The sequence below is a fragment of the Myotis yumanensis genome, unplaced genomic scaffold, assembly GCF_028538775.1.
Source record: "Myotis yumanensis isolate MYYU_CA2020_CCGP unplaced genomic scaffold, mMyoYum1.0.hap1 SCAF_5, whole genome shotgun sequence".
Classification (NCBI taxonomy): domain Eukaryota; kingdom Metazoa; phylum Chordata; class Mammalia; order Chiroptera; family Vespertilionidae; genus Myotis; species Myotis yumanensis.
Window position 1 is genome coordinate 33,760,119 of NW_027223756.1, and position 13,621 is coordinate 33,773,739.

At 40.2% G+C, this 13,621-nt stretch overlaps 1 protein-coding gene and 1 non-coding gene across 2 annotated transcripts in view; both read left to right on the forward strand.

Annotated features, from left to right (window-relative positions):
• CDKL3 (cyclin dependent kinase like 3) overlaps positions 1-13,621 on the forward strand; it is a 41,131-nt gene that overhangs the window by 21,468 nt on the left and 6,042 nt on the right. Inside the window, exons 7-10 of the mRNA XM_070417163.1 lie at positions 3,204-3,292; positions 6,186-6,339; positions 6,433-6,761; positions 7,925-8,018. Of these exons, the coding sequence (XP_070273264.1) occupies positions 3,204-3,292; positions 6,186-6,339; positions 6,433-6,761; positions 7,925-8,018 (666 nt within the window). The remainder of the gene's footprint in view (positions 1-3,203; positions 3,293-6,185; positions 6,340-6,432; positions 6,762-7,924; positions 8,019-13,621) is intronic.
• On the forward strand, positions 3,479-3,585 carry LOC139011990 (U6 spliceosomal RNA). The gene has a single exon (XR_011471779.1). It is a non-coding gene; the product is annotated as a U6 spliceosomal RNA (small nuclear RNA).

Here is a 13,621-nt window from a genome sequence, read left to right on the forward strand (position 1 = left end):
CCAGCCAATTTTCTTTCCCAGCATCAACTAAGGTATCTTATTCCTAATGTATAGCCCTTTAAAAAAGTGGTTATCTAGATTTCAAAGCAAGTACAGTGCAGTGTTTATAAGGGACTCTGGAATCACATAAACTACATTTAAAACCCAGCTCTATCACTAATTAGCTCTGTAACCTTGGACAAGTCACTTAATCTCTGTGCCTCAGTTTACTGGGCTGTAAAACAACATTAACTATTTCTTTTCTGGGGCTAGAGGATTAAATGAGGTAATGGTGGCAATGTTCTGAGCGCAGGGCCTTGAATAAGCCCATCAAATGTTGTTGATGTTGCTGTTATTTAGATAAACTTAAACTTATGTAATATCTAAAGACTATTCTTGAAGGAAAAAATATATTTTATTGGTACCTGGAGAGAACTAGAATTTATTCAAGATCAAATTTGACTACATTTTCAGTTTAATTTCTTTTTTTATTTCATAGTTTTAATTATACACACAATATATAATGATTTTAGAAAAAGTAGAAAATACATGATAAAAAAGAGAAGGTAAGATTTTTCTAACTCCCATAATCCAGGAAAAAATTATAATTAACATTTTGGTTTAGATACTTGCAGACTGCCCAACAAATATATGCTTAGAAATTTATGCTTTTTAAGTGCTGCCTCTGGCTACAGACCCGATATCTGTAAACCTCAGCTCTAACAGTTTCTAGCCATGGGAGTTGCAGTACATTGGGCAATATATACAGTAATGTGACACATAACATTTTGGTCAACCACAGACCGCATATATGGTGATCCGTTAGGATTGTAATGGAGCTGAAAAATTCCTGTTGCCTAGTGATGTTGTAGTCATTATAAGGCCAGATCATAGCACAACTCATTACTCATGTGGTTGTGGTGATACTGGTGTAAGCAAACTTACTGAGATGCCAGTTGAATAAAAGTATAGCATATACAATTATGTTCAGTATATAATACTTGATAATAAATGACTAAGTTACTGGTTTATGTAAAAAAAGAGAAATTTAAGTTTTTTAAAAGGTATCATACTTTACACACTATTATGTAACCTGTTAATCCTCATTTAGCATTATAATGTGATAAACATATTACCATGTTAGCAAATTGGAACTACATCACAATTTTCTGTAGTTGCATAGTGTTTCAGTGTATGACAATACCATAGTTTATTTAGTTGATCTTGCAATTTTGGACATTTGTTTTCAGGTTTTTTCCCCTTCACTATTGGTAAAGGTGCTACAATGAACATCTTTTATATCTGTCTTTCTGAATTTGCTTTATTTTTGTTTAGCATAAATTTCTAAAATGTGAGTAGTGGGCGAAGGGTTTATACTTTTTAAATTTTTTTATGTATTTTGCTATTTTTTTCTCCAGAAAGATTTTACTGATTTATACTCAAGTTCTCTCATGTAGCATTGGATATAAATTCCCACTCTTAATCTAGTATTAGATGTTATAATTTTAAAAAAATATTTTCTGATTTAATAGACTAGAAATAATGTCTCTTTTTTAAAAATATATTTTTAAATATATTTTTATTGATTTCAGAGAGGAAGGGAGATGAAGAGAGAGATAGAAACATCAACGATGAGAGGGAATTGTTGATTGGCTGCCTCCTGCAGGCCCCCCCACTGGGGACCAAGCCCACAACCCAGGCATGTGCCCTTGACTGGAATTGAACCCTGGACCCTTCAGTCCGCAGGCTGATGCTCTATCCACTAAGCCAAACCAGCTGCAGTGGTTGGCAAACTCATTAGTCAACAGAGCCAAATATCAACAGTACTTCAAAATAGACTCTCCCAGGCCGAAAACCGACTTCTGCGCATGGGCCACGAAGTTTCAATCGCACTGTATGTGCGCGCCCGCACGTGGTATTTTGTGGAAGAGCCACACTCAAGGGGCCAAAGAGCCGCATGTGGCTCGGGAGCCGCAGTTTGCCGACCACTGAGCTAGGGCAATGTCTCTTTTTTTGTTGTTGTTAATCCTCACCTGAGGATGAACGAAAAGGAAGGAGGGAGCAGGGTGGGGGTGGGGATATGGGGGGCAGAAAGAGAGGAAGGAAGGAAGGAAGGAAGGAAGGAAGGAAGGAAGGAAGGAAGGTAGGTCAATTGGTTGCCTTCCGCAGATGCCTCAATCAGGGCCAGGGATCAAGCCTGCAATCCAGGTACGTGGGTACGTGGGTACGTGCCCTTGACTAGGAATTGAACCCACAGCCCTTCCGTGCATGGGCTGGCACTCTAACCACTGAGAAACACAGGCCAGGGCTGTATGTTTAAATTTTTTAAAGTATTTATACTTTTATTGATTTCAGAGAGGAAGGGAGAGGGGGAGAGAGAGAGAGAGAGAAACATCAATGATGAGAGAGAATCATTGATCAGCCCCCTCCTGCACACCCTACACTGGGGATAGAGCCCACAACCTGGGCGTGTGCTCTGACCGGGAATTGAACTGTGACCTCCTGGTTCATAGGTTGATGCTCAACTACTGAGCCACGCCAGTAGTTTTTAAAGGAACTGCCTGTTTGTTTCCCAAAGTATCATATGTTACATTTTCCAAACCAGGGCATGTTTTTAAATTTTCTGAATTATATTATTTATAGAAGGACTAATTTGTCTGCCTCTAATAGGCTATGACTTGCACAAACCTTTCAGCATTTTTCTTAGTAAGTTTTATTGATGAATTACTATTATGTTTTAAAAATAAACACATATGTTTAGCTAGTTGCAGTTTTAAGGACCTAGGTATTCCCACATTATAAAGTAAATAATGTACTCAATTTCACTTTTGAGTCAATTTATTTTATTGTAGTAAAACACACATAACATGAAATCTATTCTCTTACCAAATTTTAAAATGTATAGTACTTTCCAGGCTGATAAGAGAGTCCATAGGACCTAAGTAAATTTCTGCAAATGCCAGCCAAAATAAACTGGCTTCTGTTCTGACTAGAATCATAGGGCATTTAACCTGTAATAATGCTTTACAAGTACAAATTTCTTAGGAAAATAAATGGTCAGAACTCATTGTCAGATATTCCTGAGGTCTAATTCCATCTTTTCAAGAATGCTATTCGCTCTGGGTAATTAATTACTTTTATTCTTGTCAAATAAATTGAACTTTTGTTTCATAGAGCCCTACTAAGAGCTTATTTAACCATAGAATCTTGTTTTTATTTTCTAGGCTTGTTTACAAATTGATCCTGCTGAGAGAATATCATCTGATGATCTTTTGCATCATGAGTATTTTACTAGAGATGGATTTATTGAAAAGTAAGCGTTTTGAGTGAATGTAGACTTCCAAGTGTTTTGTATTAGGAAATTTTACTAGCATGGAAATTGCTACATAGGTTAATGTTACACAACAGAAAAATTCAATTTAATGAAAACTTACTGAGTTCCTATGTTGATTAGTTATATAGTAGACTTACAGGTGTCATAATAATCAAAATAATTGTAGTGCTCGCTTCAGCAGCACATATACTAAAATTGGAAAGATACAGAGAAGGTTAGCATGGCCCCTGCGCAAGGATGACACGCAAATTCGTGAAGCGTTCCATATTTTGAAAAAAATTAAAAGATAATAATTTAAATTAACATTCATTACACAGTTACTATATCCTAGGATGTGTGCTAAGTTCTTTACAAACATTTGCAATGGTCATCATTGGCCAGAAATAACATTAAATAAGTAATCAGTAATTTCTAATTTTTCCCCCATTTGGAGCTCTGACTCAGAATAGTCTGTTTTTTCCTGTTCTGATATATCTTTTTTCCATCTCTGATATATACATTAAAATTAAGATTAATAGCCCTGACTGGGTAGCTCAGTTGGTTAGAGCACTGTCCCGATATGCCAACGTTGTGGGTTCAATTCCCCGTGAGGGCCTATACAAGAAGCAACCAATAGGACTTCCTGTCAAAATGGCAGTGTAGGTAAATGTGGTACCCAAATCCTTCCACAACCAGGTCAAAAATACAACTAAATTAGAGAGCAAACATCATTCAGAACTGCCTGAAATATAGCTGAATTTAAGTTCTACAAATAGGGATTTAAAGAAGAAGCCACATTGAGACTGGTAGAAGGGATGGAGATGCGGAACGGGCTGGTCCCACATCCACATGTGGCAAATAAAAATCAGGAGGGATATCTCAGCTGTGGAAGTCCCCACTGAGTAGTAAGGGGTCCCAGCCCCCCAACCCAGGGTTCCAGTGTCAGGAAGACAAAAATATAAAATAAAAATAAGAAGGCCAAACTAAAACCATCTCCCTTCAATGTTGATATTCTGTTACATTTTGTACTGAAAATATTTTTCTTTATATATATTGACTTCAGAGAGGAATGGAGAGGGAGAGAGAGATAGAAACATCAGTAATGAGAAAAAAATCATTGATCAGCTGCCTCCTGCATGCCCCGAACTGGGGATTGAGCCCACAACCCAGGCATGTGCCCTTGACTGGAATCAAACTTGGTACCCTTCAGTCTGCAGGCCACTGAGCCAGACCGGCTAGGATATGAAAATATTTTTTCTAGAGTAAGATTTCAGAAACTTATCAATTAATCCCCAGGGTGGAGCAAACAGTGTGCTCTAGGCTAATGGAGACTCAGACATGGCCTCCAGTCAGCCCTGAAACAGGGGAGGTCCCAGCACAGGAATGATGACCCCTGTAGCAAACCCATCTGGGAGAAAGCTGCCCCCGAGTTCCTGCCCCGATGCTAGATAATCCAGGTCCTCCCCGTATGTGTCTGGGTCCCCCTGGTGCTGGAGCTCAGAAGCAGGACCAGGTAAGTTTGTGTGCAGGCTCTTTAAGGGGAACACTGGGGATCCTAGTAACCTCCGATTCCCTCAGCCACAATCCCTGCTGGTTGTTACAGCCCATAGTTTCAGACACTTTTCTTCCCAGCTCTGGAACCCTGAGCTGGGGTCTAGTGTGGGGCTGGGATCCCTTGCTCCTCATGGACAGCCTCATGATTCAAAAAATGGCACATGTGGGTGTCTGACCAGCCTGTTCCCCGCCTCTGCCCCTCTTACTAGTCTCAATGTGCTTTCTTCTTTACTTCTCTAGTTGTAGGACTTCTATTCAGCCAGCTTTCAGGTGATTCTGAATAATATTTGTTCTGTATTTTAGTTGTAATTTTGATGTGATTGTAGGAGGTGGTGAGTACAGGCAGTTACCTATGCTGCCATCTTGGTTCTTGCTGTAAAAGTTTTATATAGTAAACTAGAGGCCCGGTGCACAAAATTTGTGCACTCGGGCGGGGGGGTCCCTCAGCCCGGCCTGTGCCCTCTTGCAGTCTGGGACCCCTCAGGGGATGTCCACCTGCTGGCTTAGGCCCGCTCCCCGAAGGATCGGGCCTAAACTGGCAGTCAGGCATCCCTCTGGCAACCTGGGAGCCCTCGGGGGATGTCCACTTGCCAGCGGGGAGCAGGCCTAAGCTGCAGTCGGACATCCTTAGTGCTGCTGAGGAGGCAGGAGAGGCTCCCGCCACCACCGCTGTGCTGGCAGCCATCAGCCTGGCTTGTGGCTGAGCAGAGCTTCCCCTGTGGGAGCGCACTGACTATCAGGGGGCAGCTCCTGCATTGAGCATCTGCCCCCTGGTGGTCAGTGTGTGTCATAGTGACCAGTCATTCCCAGTCATTCTGTTGTTAGGGTCAATTTGCATATTACCCTTTTATTATATAGGACTCCCATGGCAAAATTGAAAGATGGGTCTTTACCAGGAAGCAATTTGTATTAGGTAAATAAATATTGGGCCATTTTGGGCATGCATTCTCTTTTTTTTTTTTTTTTTTTTAACAAGAATGCTTGCTCTTTTTTAAAAAATATTTTTTTATTGATTTCAGAGAGGAAGGAAGAGGGAGAGAGAGATAGAAACATTAATGATAAGAGAGAATCACTGATTGGGTGCCTCGTGCATGCCCCCCACTGGGGATTGAGCCTGCAACCTAGGCATATGCCCTTGACTGGAATCGAACCTGAGACCCTTCAGTCCGCAGGCTGACGCTCTATCCACTGAGCCAAACTGGCTAGGGCTGGGCATGCATTCTTGATTACTTATTTATTCTGTGGTTAAAATGTAAATTAATTGATTAAATGGTCTATTAAAGATAAAATTATCTACATAAATAAAAAGATTATTGGTTAATATTGCTTGTTTTATCAGATTCATACCAGAACTAAGAGCTAAATTACTACAAGAAGCAAAAGTCAATTCATTCATAAAGTCAAAGGAGAATTCTAAAGAAAATGAGCTTATGAAAGATGAAAGAAAAACAATGCATACTGATACACTTCTACGAACTTCAGTTTTGGGAAAGGTAAAAACTGTTTTTCTTTTTAGCCAGTAACATTATAGTTAGCACACTAACGATAAAAACTACAGACTTAGATTTTGGATGTATCTATTCCAGGAAATGGAAAAAGAGAAAAAGCCCAAGGAAATAAAAAACAGAGTTATTAAAGTCAAAGGAGGAAAAGTAGATACCTTAGAACCAAAAAAGACAGAGTATGAAAGTGGACATGGTCAGTCAGATGCAATTGAAAATGCTCATACTGTGTCTCAAAATGTAAAATCTATAATCAATGAACCACCAAACACTGCCAATCCCAGCACTAACTCTACTGGCATGAAAGACAATCCACATGCTGGAGGTAATATGATGATGCCACCCATCAACCTAACTAGCAGTAACTTGATGGCTTCCAATCTCAATTCAAATCTCTCCCACTCCAATTCAAGGTGAGTTCTAACAGAAAAGAGACAAAAGGAAATGGACCTAAGTAATATAATGTTCCTATATAATAGTATTCAAAGAATCAGATTCATAGTATCTGTATGTAAACTGAATTTGAAGACACATTGAAATTATAATCATACAATGGCCCATTACTGAGTCCTTCTTATAAATACTGTAGAAGAAATTAACTTTTCTTGGCTATCCAGAAGTTTAATTTTTCACTAATGCTTTTTGGAAAAGCCTCAGTTTTCCAACAAACAAACAAACAAACAAAAACTAAACACACACACAAAAACACACAAAACCTTAGAAACATTTCTTCTCATTTGGAGAGGAAAAAAAGGTGCTATGACCTAAGTCCTGGTATTGACCTGCCTTGGTATAACAAAGTAAGCTTTATTTCTGTATCAGAGAGAATTCTCTAAATGGAGAGAGGATGGTTGAGAATAACCTTTTATAGTCAAATAGTCTTTCAAGGTCAAATATTTTGAGAGTAAACCAACATATTGGGCTAGTTTTAGCTACTAATACAGATTGAGAGAATGGTTCATCAGTCTGTTAATCAAGAGCAGTGTGATGGATGGCAGGGTCTGTCTAGTAAGGCATCAGTTCTAAATTTAGGGAAACTTCAATATATCTAGATGAGGAAGGAGACTAGGTTCAATATCCCAAGCTGATCCTGCCAGACTGATTTGGGCTAGATGCTGGGAAAGTTAGTGCTCTGCAGAGGTGGGCAAGTGGACCTGTCTATGTGGAAATGTCTGTGCCAGTCGAAAGGTTCAGCAGGTTACAGACAGCAAGAGCTCAGTTGTTCTTGAGATGACCCAAAAACTATTGCTGCAATAACCATGGTTGTAAACCAGTTTTGGACAGCAAGTTCAGAAATTTAGAAACCCAGAAATTCAAAGACCCAGGTTCAGATCAGATAGAAGGGACCAAGTGGGCCAATTGGAATAACCCTACAATATGGTTGTTACCACTGATGTTAGCCATAACGGAGCTGTTCTCCTCTCTGTTTTCACCTCTCTACTTAGAGCAGTGAGCACTTAAAGACTGACAATTGCATTTTGGCACTCAGTGTTCTAACTAGATTTCCATGGTATAACTTAAAACAGAAGCACTTCTGGGGAGTTCTAATAACTATTTACTTGTTTTTAAATAATAGGTTAACTGAAAGAGCAAAAAAGAGACATACTTCCTCACAATCTATTGGACATGTTATGACTAATAACAGGCAAGAGGATACAGGTCCCACTCAAGTAAGGCAAGAAGCTAGTAATTAAATTACGGCCTCTTTCAACATTATCCCTCTAACTGGTCCCCTTGCCCTTTTCTCCATCTCTGGGGCACTAATATTTATTAAAATGTACTTTTAGTTTCCTTTTTCCCCTCCTGAGATGAAAATAGGCCATCATTTCCTCAGTGCCTTCACAATTTTAGTTCATTTCTTTTAACTTGATTTGTATATTCAGTGTGTTACTTGGGGGAGGGGGCGTTAAATGTTTCACCTTTAAAAGTCACAAGACTTGCCCTAACCAGTTTGGCTCAGTGGATAGAGCGTCGGCCTGCAGACTAAAGGGTCCCAGGTTCGATTCTGGTCAAGGGCATGTACCTTGGTTGTGGGCACATCCCTAGTAGGGAGTGTGCAGGAGGCAGCTGGTCGATGTTTCTCTCTCATCGATGTCTCTAACCCTCTATCCCTCTCCCTCCTCTCTGTAAAAAATCAACAAAATATATTTTTTTAAAAAGTCATAAGACTTTTAAAAAAATTTATTTTTATTGTTGAAACTATTACAGATGTCTCCCTCCCCACCCACCCCCATTGACCTTCTGTATCCCACTCCCGCTCTTCACTGGCCTTCATTGTACTGTTGTCTGTATCCATGGCTTGACTTTTTGTTTTTGCACCTCAAAAATGTTAATACCTTACTTTATAGATTAAAGCAATTGCCAAAAAGATACATTTTAGTTTTCACTAGAAAAAAATCATCAGTGTAGTTCATTACCTCATTTTTTAACATAGAAAAGTACTTATTAAAAAATTGAACCATAGTGTTATTTACAATAAGAAATTGAAAACAGGACAACAACTTCAAAAATACAACGAAAAGACAAAACGGACATCATCCAGAACTATAGGAAGGCTGGCTGAGTGGAAATTCTACAACTATAAGGAAAGAGAAAAGCACACTGAGACCCAGAGGAGCTACGGAAGTGCAGCGGTACGGAGGCTCGAGCGCGCGGAAAGGGGCTGGCACCTGAGGACACGGCTGTCTTTTTGAATCTGGAGGGAGTCACAAGCTCCCGACTGCTCTGAACTCCGGTTCCGGGAGTTCTCTGGGGACCCAGGACTCATACCGGGAGAAACTGGACTGTCTGGCAGCAGGCAGAACTTGGAACTCATGGGCGGCTTTCCCTCAGAGGTGCTTGCAGCAATTACCGGGACACTGAGACACACCGGCCCCTTAGGGCAGGGCTGAGGATCAGCCATAGCTGTTTGCTCCGCCCTGTTGCTTCTGAGACCCTGCCCCACCCAGGCTGCGGCAGAAGCTTTTGCATATGAATGCCCTGGCCCTTTGCAATCTGAAAAGTACCTAACAAACTGCAGCTGGGTCAGACAGACCCAGAACTTCCAAGAGAAGACCCAAGGCCCCACAGCAGCTTGCATTGCTTCACAGTTTTGGGCCTCATCTGGGCACCTCCAAACCCCCCAAAAAAGGAAAGGGAATCTGCAGATCTCTTCGTAGCTCCTGCTGGGTAGCCTTTGGCAGAGGCTAAATTAGCACCTCCTTAGAACCAAGAGCCAGTGTACCCAGTGGTCAGAGTGGGACCATCCAGATTACAACTCCTCAGATCCATAAGGGACACACTCAGGGAGCAGACTCAGTGAGCACCAAAGCCCCACTGAAGCAAGTCTTGCCCCAGAAGGGTGTCTTCAGCACAGAAGTTCTCCCACTGCAGACACAGATGATTCTCACAGCCAATTAGCCTGGAGGTCAATTCCTCCCAGTGATAACTACAACAATCAAGGCTTAACTACAACAAGACTGTGCACACAGCCCACAAAGGGGTGCACCAAGAGTGTCCACCTCAGGTAATTGGGGAGACTGAGCCACTGGGCCCTATAGGACACCTAGCACACAAAGCCACTCTACCAACACAGGGAAGCATAAAAAATGCGGAGACAAAGAAACAGGTCACAAATGGCAGAAATGGAGGAAAGCAAACGACTGGATATAGAGTTCAAAACCACATTTATAAGGTTTTTCAAGAATTTTATGGAAACCGCCGATAAATTTAGTGAGACCCTGGAGGATATGAAAAAAGACCAACTAGAAATTAAGTATACACTGACTGAAATAAAGAATAATATACAGAGACCCAACAGCAGACAAGAGGATCCCAAGAATCAAGTCAAAGATTTGAAATATGAAGAAACAAAAAATACCCAACCGGAAAAGAAAAAAGAATCCAAAAATATGAAGATAGTGTAAAGAGCCTCTGGGACAACTTCAAGCGTACCAACATCAGAATTATAGGGGTGCCAGAAGAAGAGAGAGGGCAAGATATTGAAAACCTATTTGAATAAATAATGACAGAAAATTTCCCCTACCTGGTGAAAGAAATAGACTTACAAGTCCAGGAAGCACAGAGAACCCCAAACAAAAGGAATCCAAAGAGGACCACACCAAGACACATCATAATTAAAATGCCAAGAGCAAAAGACAAAGAGAGAATCTTAAAAGCAGCAAGAGAAAGACAGTCAGTTACCTACAAGGGAGTACCCATACGACTGTCAGCTGATTTCTCAACAGAAACTATGCAGGCCGGAAGAGAGTGGCAAGAAATATTCAAAGTGATGAATACCAAGAACCTACAACCAAGATTACTTTATCCAGCAAAGCTATCATTCAGAAGTGAAGGTCAGATAAAGAGCTTCACAGATAAGAAAAAGCTAAAGGAGTTCATCACCACCAAACCAGTATTATATGAAATGCTGAAAGGTATTCTTTAAGAAGAGGAAGAAGAAGAAAAAGGTAAAGATAAAAATTATGAACAACAAATACACATCTATCAACAAGTGAATCTAAAAATCAAGCGAATAAATAATCTGATGAACAGTATGAACTGGTGATTATAATAGAATCAGGGACATAGAAAGGGAATGGACTCACTATTCTTGGGGGGGAATAGGGTGTGGGGGATGCGGGAAGAGATTGGACAAAAATCGTGCACCTATGGATGAGGACAGTGGGTGGGGAGTGAGGGCAGAGGGTGGGGTGGGAACTGGGTGGAGGGGAGGTATGGTGGGAAAAAAGAGGAACCAATGTAATAATCTGAACAATAAAGATTTAATAAAAAAATTAAAAAAAATAAAAGAAATTGAAAACAAATTCATCCAAGAGCAAGCTGGTTAAATACATTAGAGTGTATCTACACAATGGAATACTATATATTACATTGTGGAAGATTATTCATTAACCTAGGAAAGCTTTTCTTTTCCTTTTTATTAAAAATTTTTAAAGGGTAGTCTTATTTTTTGTAATATTTTTATGTATTGATTGTGAGAGAGAGAGAGGAAGGGGGAGAGAGAGAGCAAAGAACATTAATTTGTTGTTCCACTTATTTGTGCATTCATTGGTTGATTCTTATATGTGCCCTGACCAGGGACCAAACCTTCAATCTTGGCATATTGGGATGACACTCTAACCAAAGAGATACCCAGACATGGCCTTTCATTTTTAAACTTCAGTTGACCTACAATATTATATTAGCTTCAGGTGTATAACCTTGTGATTAGACATTTATCTAATACAAAGTGATCACCCCAATACATCCAGCATCCATCTGACACCATACATAGTACAATATTGTTGACTGTATTCCCTATGCTGCACTCTACATCCCCATGACCATTCTGCAACCACCAATTTGTATTTCTGAATTCCTTTATCTCTTTCACCCATTGCTCCAACCCCCTCTCCCATCTGACAACCGTCAAAGTGCTCCCTGCATCTATGAGTCTGCCTCTGTTCTGTTTGTTTGTCTATTTTTTTTCTAGATTCCACATATAAGTGAAATCATCTGGCATTGACTGACTGACTTATTTCACCTAGCACAAAACATTCTAGGTTCATCCATATTGCCACAGATACCAAGATTTCATTTTTTTATGGCCAAATCATATTCCATTGTATATATGCACCACTTCTGTTTGTTTGTTTGTTTGTTTGTGGTCTGTTAATCCTCACCTGAAGACATTCTCTCCATTGCCTTTTAGAGAGAGTATAACTGGGAGGGAGGGGAAGGGAGGGAGAGAGAGAGAGAGAGAAATATAGAAATAGGAAGAGAGAGAGAGAGAGAGAGAGAGAGAGAAGGGTGTGAGAGAGACACATTGATTGGTTGCCTCCTGCATGCACCCTGACCAGGGCTGGGGTCAAGTCTGAAACCCAGGTGTGTACCCTTGACCAGGAATCCAACCCATGACCCCTCAGTGCACAGGCTTGTACTCTAACCACTGAACAACACCAGCCAGCATGCACCATTTCTTTTTTATCCACTCATCTATTGATGGACACTTAGATTGCTTCCATATCTTGGCTATTGTAAATAATGCTGCAGTAAACATATGAATGCTGCCTGGTATGCGTGGCTCAGTGGTTGAGTTTTGACCTATGAACCAGGAGGTCATGATTCAATTCAGGGTCAGGACACATGCCCAAGTTGTGGGCTGGATCCCAAGTGTGGGGCATGCAGGAGGCAGTCAATCAATCATTCTTTCTTGTCATTGATGTTTCTCTCTCTCTCTCTCCCTCTTCCTTCTTCTCTAAAATCAATAAAAAATATATTTAAAAATATATATATTTTTAAAAGTGTAATAAAAAAACAACATGAATATATATGTCTTCGATTTAGTGTTTTGGGTTTTTTGGATAAATACCCAGAGGTGGAGTTGCTGGGTCTTTGTCTCTTGTTTTGGCTTTGTTTTAAAGTCTATTTTGTCTGGTATAAGTATTTTACCCCAGCTTTTTTTGTTTTATTTCCATTTTCACGAAGACCCTTGAATATTTCATATAATACTGAATTGGTGGTGATGAACTCCTTTAATTTTTCTTGTCTGGGAAGCTCTTTATCTGTCCTTTGATTATAAATGATAGCTTTGCTAGGTAGAGTAATCCTGATTTTAGGTCATTGCTTTTCATCACTTTGAATATTTTGTGCCAATCACTTCTGGCCTGCAAAGTTTCTGTTGAGAACTTAGTTGACAATCCTATGGGAGCTCCCTTGTAGGTTACTAACTGCTTGTCTCTTGCGGCTTTTAAGATTCTTTCTTTGTCTTCAACCTTTGGCATTTTAGTTATGATGTATCTTGGTGTGGGCCTCTTTGGGTTCATCTTGTATGGGATTCTCTGTGCTTCCTGGACTTGTATGTCTGTTTTCTTTGCCAGGTTAGGGAAGTTTTCCATCATCACGATGCAAATGTTGGTGTGCTTGAAGTTGTCCCAAAGGCTTCTTACACTATCCTAATTTCATTGGATTCTTTTTTCTTTTTGCTATTCTATTTGGTTGTTTCCTGCTCCCTTATATTCTTTTTAAAATATATATATATTTTATTGATTTTTTAAAAAGAGGAAGGGAGAGGGATAGAGAGTTAGAAACAACGATCAGCTGCCTCCTGCACACCCCTACTGGTGACGTGCCCACAACCAAGGCACATGCCCTTGACCAGAATCGAACCTGGGACTCTTCATTCCACAGGCCGACGCTCTAGCAAACTGGTCAGGGCTCCCTTATATTCTAAGTAATTGATTTGATTCTCTGCTTCATCTACTCTACTGTTGATTCCCTGTCATTTATTCTT